The sequence below is a fragment of the Daphnia pulex genome, chromosome 2 (assembly GCF_021134715.1).
Source record: "Daphnia pulex isolate KAP4 chromosome 2, ASM2113471v1".
In the NCBI taxonomy this organism is placed as follows: domain Eukaryota; kingdom Metazoa; phylum Arthropoda; class Branchiopoda; order Diplostraca; family Daphniidae; genus Daphnia; species Daphnia pulex.
Genome location: NC_060018.1, coordinates 9,611,161 through 9,620,238, shown reverse-complemented (window position 1 = coordinate 9,620,238; position 9,078 = coordinate 9,611,161). Strand labels below are relative to the sequence as shown.

The window sequence follows — 9,078 nt, the reverse complement described above, 5'->3', positions numbered from 1 at the left end:
GCTTACGGGAAACAGTGCACAAAAAGTGGCAAGCCCAACTATTTTGAGAAAGTTTGCAGCAACGACGAAAGCGTTGCTAGTTTTGACAAGTTCGTAATTCACTCGTTGAATGATCGACCAGACTCACAGTGGAATGTTGAAATTGTGGTCAATGACAATCCATTCACTTTCAAAGTGGACACAGGTGCTTCGTGTAATGTGTGGTCTCGTCATTGGTTTGAAAAAGTGAATCGCTCAAAGTCTCAGCTGAAGCCAGGTCCACAATTACGTACGTATAGTGGTCAACCATTAAACGTCCTTGGATAACAAGACTTCACCGTCTGTTTAAAAAAAGTGATATACTCTTCGGATCATAGTAATTGATGAAGAATGGCTGCCGTGAACTAGGCCTTGTACAAATACCTGCACGGCAACAAGTAGACGCAATTGGAGACGGAGTCGGAGTGGAGGCCACCGTGCCTAGTGAATTTAAATTGTATAAAAATATGTTCACTGGTATAAGCAAATTGCAAGGAGCATAATATCAAACCCAAAGAAAATTACGTGCCAGTTGTTCGCGCCCTTAAGACGAGTGCCATTTAAGCTTCGAGATTTAATTAAGAAGAAGCTTGATGATAGGGTCATTCCGCTGAAATCGAATTAATTCTAGCGCTCGACACCATCGACTTGTTTTATTTTTTTTACAGTGTATTAATTGTGTTGGTATGATATTCTCTGTAACGGAAAAACATTTTCCCGTTTACCGAATTCAAAATAAAAAATCTTAAAGATTTGTTTGGTTTTTTTAATTTTAAACTATGTTTTTTTTCTTAAAATTTCAATTATGACCTCTTTAGTTTTCGCTACAGGATTAAAAAGTAGTGAAAAGAAAGCGAATTTTTTTAAATGATCTATTTGGATTGGAAATTTTTTTATTATAAAGTTATGTAACCGAAGTTTAAACTTTAAAAAAAAATGAACCCAGTGAAAATAAATCAGCTTCGATTTTATTATTTTTCACTCATCGATAGATCTTGAGTGTGCACATATCCTGTACAAACTTGGAGTCTCACCCGTTTCCCGTGTATTTATTACAAATTTTCAATTTTTCATTATTCGCCCTATCTCTTACACAGAGAACCTGTTCATAGTCATAGGGTCGTCTCTAGAGACTTTCAATATCCGCGCGCGAGGTTTGAATCAGCTGTGGTGACTATATGAGTGATTAAACGCAAAAACATTTGTCTTAAAATGCATCCGCCATGCGGTTTGTGTATTTAACAAAAATTAGGAGTGACACGGGTATGGAGGGACACCATGGAAAATTTTTCGTTAGTTTGTACCCTCTCATGAAGCCTGACTCACCATCAGGGGACATGAATTTAAATTTAAATTCTTGGTTTATTTCATTAACTGTACAGATTTGTGCAATATACCATATACCGTTATCTTCATATATACAAGCAATAAAATCATTAACATGACATGTTTCAAATGTAAAAATGCTTTGATCAGGCAGTACATCACATACTTTAAAGTCCGACTCTATTCCAGAAAGAGGAGAAGCTTTAAGCTGGAAGGATTTAAGTTGGACATAGCAATGAAGAGAACGGGTTCCGGTTCCCTGAACTACGGAAGCTTGCTCATCTTCCTTTCAATTGAAGCCGAATTATTTGGAACGGCATCGAACTCACATATAGGGTCTTTATATCGACATCCTCCCTTGCCCAATTAAAAAGTTGCTGAGGGGAAATTTTTGCTGTGTCGTTGCAGGCTAGCTAATCTTGCTAAAAGTTTCAATGTGCCCCCAGTCACTTGCATTTTTTCCATGACATGACGCCAACAACGCCATTCGGCCATCAAACCGAAATCTGCTTCATGGCTAAACAAATTAGCAAAATTATTTTTGTTTTTGAATTGACTGGCTTCTCCACCGGTGAAGTAAATCTCTTTTTTCAATAGAAGATTGATTGATTTCTATTGAGTCAGAACCGGTCGCAGAATTGCGTGAACGGCAAGCTTGTCATGCGTTCAATTATTATGTGAAGAGGCACGTTAAAAGCGGAACCATTTTCATTTTTCATGTATGCCATAAACGGCAGTAAAGTTGCGCTATCGTTCATCCAATAATAGCCCCGAATAGCTTCTTGAATTATAAATGGGAAATTTTCCGAAAAATCACTTAAAAGTACGCAAGAATCGATGCCGACGTTTGCCTTGCTCTCAGCGTAAAAAGCGCTCTGAGAGCGTATGATATAGTGATGCTTTGTTAAATTACTAATTAATTGAACGAGTGATTCAATGAATTCTTCTTTTTCTTCTGTGATCGTTTCAAGTTTGCTCTCTTTGTCCATTTCTTATATGTAATTTGTTCTTCTTATTCATCTGCTAAGTCACTGAGAAATTGGCGCAAAATTTTTGTCCCAGGACAAGATGCGCAACGTGTCATCATAGCTACAGTCCTATTAGAAAAAAAAATATAGAACTTTGAAAAAAATAATTTAAAAAACAATTTATAAAACTTATTGTAAACGTTGCACACCAATTTGTCTATAAAGTAGTATCGCTCAACGGTTATGTGAATTGCAGCCAATCTTAATTTGACGTTCTTGTGATAGACGCATATGCATACGGAATGCGTACCGCTTGATCCCACAGTGATAACATTCGGCGGCCTTAACGACGCAAATCCCTACAATCCAAAGGCTCTCAATCCATCAGAAGTGAGTTTCTTTTTGTAATATCGATGTAGTCGATGTGTAAACCAACAACAAGCGCTTTTGAAAATGCGAAGCGCATCTGTTTGGACGATGTGATCTACTACTATACACCCACAATATGCACCGACCATTTATTTTCGTTTATTACAAATCCGAAGTATTTCCCTACTGATATTGAATGTTATAGGATAAGAGAACAATATTCATGGTTTGAAGAAGGCTAAATGCATGAACAAGAAAAGTATGCAGTACGATGCAGATTGGCTATTAGATTGCCTTATCCTTCGCTTGAAGAGCAAAAAAGCGTATGATCAATTGGTGACGTCAAAAATGATTCCAGTCCCTCATGTCAATACTTTGAAAAGACTTTTTAGGGGAATGTCCACTCATTTTGGTTTAAACAAATTTGCGTTTCAGACTTTCAGGAAATTAAGCGAACTCTATCAGGCCTCGTGGACATACAAAGAATAGGATCGGTCGTTTTTTATGAAATGTCTATTAAAGAGGCATAAAACTTTAACTCCCAGACCTTTAACTTTGATGGCTTTATAGCCACATAACGTGAAATTAGTTCTACAATATTACCTGCAATTCACATACGCCTCGAAGATGACGAAGTCTTAGACACGTAAGAATCGAAACTTGCTCACCATGCAAATAAATAATAAATATTATTGAGATTTGTTTGAAAAGAATAATAAAAAATGACAACTTATAAATTACTTCGTCCAAATTTTGATTCATCTATTTCTATAGTTACACCATATCCCCCCAATTTTCTCTGAATTGTCAATCATCATGTCCTCGGCTACCTCACGAAAAAAATTTCCCCAATCTCTAGGTGTGGCATGAGCTAATAATGAGTAAATAATGAATATTGTTAAGTAAAGTTCAGTATAAGTAAAATTAAAAGTTAAGTATTAGTAAAGTAAAGTATCAGTAAATGATCGATATATGTACCATGCTCCATTTCTTTTTCGATAAATACAGCTTTCAGCAATTCAACCATTAATAAGTGGGAGTCAAGATTGCTGCAATTTTAAGATACTACTTGAAAAACCACGATTTTCTTCGGATAGAGAATTTCCGACCACAAATTTTCCTTTTAAGTTTGCTGTCCGAAAAAGGGATGGAATTGTTACACTCAAACTTTATTCCATCAATCGCATCTTCACATAACATCTGCATTGATATTAATTACTTTCTTATGAATTTTAAATAATTTTTTTTTACTGAATTACATACCAGACTTAGGTCTCCAGAACAAAAATTGCATTTAGCTGATTTTTCATTAACTATGAATCATATTTCTAAAAAAATTTTCTACAAATCCATCAAGATAACACGTAAAAAACCATACTAATTTTAAACGCTGTCCAAAATTGCATGTCAAATCCTATCACCATTTTTTCACTAGACATATTTTTCCTCAACTTACAATAATATTCTTTTAAAGGAATATCATATCCCTTAATTATTGCACTGGAAGATGAATTGAAGAAAGCAATTCATTTTGACATTGAATTACGTTCACAGAAGCGCAGAACACAAAACACAACCTACAGGCGAAAAATATTCAACAGAACTGAACATTTGTAGGCATATTCACCAAATTAAAACGCCCCTTTGAAACAACCACTAACTAATAAACTAAGTACTAAACTAACTACTAGTCAGCTAACCTAACATACCCTTACTTTTTTGTAATTATACTTAGCTAAACTTAAATAGGCCTACCCTAAACTAACTACTAATAAACATGGAATGTTTCTTTTACTATACCCATACTAAACTAATTAGAAATAATGTATGTGGAACACACAAGTTTTCTTATAAAAAAGTCGAAGATTTTAATGAAAATAAATAATTAGAACAATATAGAGCAGCTGTGTTACTTTATTCAACACACAATGGCACAACTTTCATTTGCATTTGCTTTACCATGAGACAAAACAGTGTGAAGGGAAACAGGAACTTAGCAGTGCGAACAGAGGGGATTCAGGTCCTCTTCAATATCAGTAATATACTTAATTAGAGTAAGGATAGAATAGAACCTGAGAACAACTTTTGTCAAAGCTGGGAGAGAGAAGAAGACAAAGTCAGAATGACATGTGAACGAGAAGACAAGGAGAGGATGATACTAAACAGCATCTTCTGTTTTCCTTGGTTTCAGCAACAGCAGATTTCCATTGGGTTGCCTAGTTTCAACATATCCTCTCAAGCCAACGGGAATCTGCTTGACTTTCAATAAACGTAATATTAGCTTTGTTTGAAAAAAAAGGAGAGAATATAAATAGAAAGTATTAAATGATGTTTTCTCACGCTTAGTCCGTCCTATTTTTGGCAAGAGGTCCGTCCACACCTAGCTCCTTGCGCATTCGTTTGAAATCCGACTTTGGCAGTGGTTTTGTGAAAATATCTGCCTTTTGCTCCTTTGAGGGGACGTAAGTTGCATCAATGATTCCGTCTTCTTGTAGCTGACGGATAAAGTGGTATCTGACGTCTATGTGCTTCGTGCGTTGGTGAAATTCCGGGTTGTGTATCGATTTGATTTCTGTGGTAGATTGCGACACGCAATTTTGTCTCCTACTGGACCAAGATACAAGGATTCCTCTAACGAAGAAGGCAAAGCCTGAGGTGGAGCACCGTGAGTCTAAATCTCCATCATAATCGGCGTCCGTGTAGCCAACTAGACGTGGTTCAGCAGTTGAGGGGCCGAAGTAGACACCGAATTGGTCTGTTCTAGCTAGATGGGATAAGACACGTTTTACCGCAATCCAGTGAGCACGTCCAGGGTTTTGGCAAAACTTGGCCACTTGACTGACGACGAAAGAAATGTCAGGTCTGCAAGTGATGGACAAATACAGCAGGCAACCGACGGCTTCTCGGTATGGCAAATTTGACATATCTAGCTTCTCCTCTTCGGTTGATGGTAACATTTGTGCCGAAATACGGGAGCAGGGGTCAGCTGGAGTGGTAATTGCATTGCAAGTATCCATATTGAACTTGGCAAGGATTTTCTTTACGAAGTTTGACTGGTTGATGAACAGCTGTTTTCTGCTTCGATCAAGATGAATGGAGAGTCCAAGGAAGCGAGTTGCAGGAAGGCTTCGCATATCAAATTCTTGGGATTGGAAGTCGATAACACTTTGGATGAGAGTTTGGTTGGTGCCCGCAACGAGAAACCATCATCATGAAGATGGCGACAATAAGAAGTTCATTTTATTGTGGACGATGATACACACAAGGATCTGCTTCACATCGTGTAAGTCCGAATTTTAAGAGAAATTGGTTTAACTTGTCATTCCAGACCCTCGGCGCTTGTTTTAGCTCGTAGATACATTGCTGCAGGAGACACACCTAGTCTTCTTTTCCTTCAACTTCGGGCTAAACGCTTCAATTTGTAATCGAAATGGACGAAAGGCAGTCCGTTATCGTTTTTAATCATGTAGACATCATCGAGTATGGGCGCATTTTCTGTTTTGACCGCATTTGGTCATCATCACGTTTTACGACAGTCGATGCATCCGTGCTTGTTCCAACGTAACGCGTTTTTTTATCAGCCAAAGTCAGTTTCCAATTTATGAAATCAATATCAACGATCTCTTGAATAACGCAGGCGTCTATACGATTGAAGATTTTTCAATACGGAAAGCTTCAACATGTCATCAACTGAGCAATGAATCTGGTTTGGATCTTTTGCGATCCAAGGAATAAACAATTTTGGGTTCAGGCTCGACGCGTTGCCTTGAGAATAAAGAATAATTAGCGTGCTTTATGATAAAAAGAATTATTTTTATACGCACCTGTGTCCCTCGTGATCTAAATGGGAGCCATCTGCCTCAGATTGTATTTTTCTCTTGACTAATAATTTTTCAAATTCATTTTGGCCAAAATTGCAATTCACTTCTCGAACTGATGAGACTGCCCAAGCAGTACCAGGTTTTTGGGTTCTCAACCGTAATCGTTTCATCGCCATTGTCTCATCCTTCCTGGTCGTCAATTTTATTCGACAAAGATCCGTCTCGCAATGAACCGTTTTTTTTGCTCGCGTTCGTTATAACCCAAAGGTTCCTCTCAAAGGAGTCTAGAAGAAAACTTCTTAGCATTGCTCTTCTTAGTAAGAAGAGCAATAAGGAATTCTATTACAATACTTAATAAATATTTCTCTAACTTTATGATGTACACATAATTCAAAATCGCAAAAGTCTAGAAAATGGGCAATTTTTAAATTACTGTATCATATATCTTATTCAGCAGGTCAGTGAAAACATTCTCAAAGATTTTCATCTCCACTTTGATCTCTGGCAAACATGGAACATGTAGGAAAAAACTGGGCTATATTTACTCACAACTTCTCTTGTCAACTGAAAATTTGATTTTTTGCTAGTTCAGGTATCAATGAATAATAATGAAACTTTTTCTTCAAAACTGGGATTTTTTCAAGAAACTACATTGAATTTGATTCCATCCTTATACTATAGATAGCGAAACGGTTCTGAATTATAATTCAAATTCAACTTATAGGTTTTGTCGATGCTCGTCTTCTTGATTTTTCTTCAATTTTGATTGATTTCACAACTAAGAATCTTTTGATTTCATCAATGGATAACCTTAGAGTTTTTGAAAATAAAATTCTGCAAGATAAAGATGACACTTTACAGTTATTCACAATTTAACTATTCAATTATCTTTATGTCTTTTAGGCATAATATCTGAGTATGACATTAACTATGTTAACATTGGGAGATGCGTTGAAGATAATGCAGATAACCTTATTTGAACCTTAACGGCTAACAAACATGGAAAAGGAACACCAGTGGTGTTAATCCATGGATTCCTCTCTGCATTGGGATTATGGGTCCTGAACCTAGATGAACTTGCTAAAAACAGGCCAGTTTACGCAATTGATCTTTTGGGTAAATATTGTTACATCTTTGTTTTAGATTATAATTGTTTCATACGGTGCAATATTATTCCAGGTTTTGGATCCAGTGGACGACCAAGGAGGTCGTTCTATTCCTGCAAACTGGTACACCTAGACGTTACCAATGCACACTGCAGTACCCAATATATGGGCAAAGTAAGAAAATGTTTAAATATTTAAAAAAAATTGTTTTCTAATTTTCTTTTAACATTTCAGATAAGACATGCGTCCACAAACTGGCAGAAAAGAAAAAGGAAGCAAGAAATCTTGCATTCGTCGAGTTCGCTCAAACACTATTTGCCAAACAAATAATTCCTGCTGCACGTTCAGCAGTGATGCTGTAGAAGCCTAAAGGCAAATGGTTAAATCCATTGAGGCTTGGGTAACGAAGGTGTTGGGATCCAAAGATTTCGTTCTTGTTGGACACAGGTATAATGCAATATTGATGCAGTAATTCGAATGGTAATGTAATAACTGTATTTCACTAGCATGGGAGGTGTTATCGTTTCGGCTTACGCCCTACAGCATCCCTAACGAGTTTCACACCTTGTGCTGGTAGACCCTTGGGGGTTTCCTACTGAAAAGGCCAACGGAAACATTCCATTTTCGTTGAAGCCGAATGACGAGAAGAAATTTCTCACAGGACTTTTTACCCCCATGTCGGTTCTCCGATTGTCTGAACGCTTAGGTTGGTTCACATAGCTAGTAGACTTGTGTAATTCAGCTTATGTTTATCTTACTTATAATCAACTTTTATCTTCTAAACAGGGCCAAAACTATCATGTAAAAGTTCTAAATACCTCTCTCAGAAATTTTCTGGAGCAGTCGAAGATGCTCATGAGAACATTTCTCAATATCTTTATTGTTGCAACGCACAAAGTCCAACGTAAGAACGTTTAAAATTAAAATAATTTCATTCAACAATTGGCTAAAAAGTTTTCCTTGAATTAATATTTTCAATTTCACGGGAGAAACGTGCTTCATTCATACAATAGTCAGTAGTTCGTGTTAACATTAAGATTTCTTTTCTAATAAAAACTTTGATTTATTATTCGATGCATAGATGGGAAGTGGTTTTCAATGAGCCAAACATCCCATGGAGAACCGCCTTCCAGCACTAGAGCCAGGAATTCCGATAACTTTCATCTACGGAGCGAACTCGTGGATTGTAAGGGAGCCGGGATTGTGGATTGTGAAGGAGAGAAGAAATGGATCCACTGTCAACCTCCATGTAAGCGTCTGTTTTTATTTTTTTCAGTTCAATTTTTAAATAAAGAGGTCTTCATTCAGGTAATTGGTGGCAACGGCCATCACGTTTATGCCGACCAAGTGAATAAATTTAATAAAATTGTTTTGGGAGCATGCATGGAGACTGACAATAGGAAGTCAGCTGCAGCCACTGCAAGAGTCGGGCATCACTCACCACCAAACGCGAGCGCGCTCTGAGCTTTC

At 37.1% G+C, this 9,078-nt stretch overlaps 1 protein-coding gene across 1 annotated transcript; it reads right to left on the bottom strand.

Moving 5' to 3' along the window:
* Positions 1-5,023: 5,023 nt before the first annotated feature.
* LOC124203033 (secreted RxLR effector protein 161-like) lies at positions 5,024-5,698 on the bottom strand. Its single transcript, XM_046599609.1, has one exon. The coding sequence runs from the start codon at positions 5,696-5,698 to the stop codon at positions 5,024-5,026; it is 675 nt and encodes a 224-aa protein (XP_046455565.1).
* Between the last annotated feature and the right edge of the window lie 3,380 nt (positions 5,699-9,078).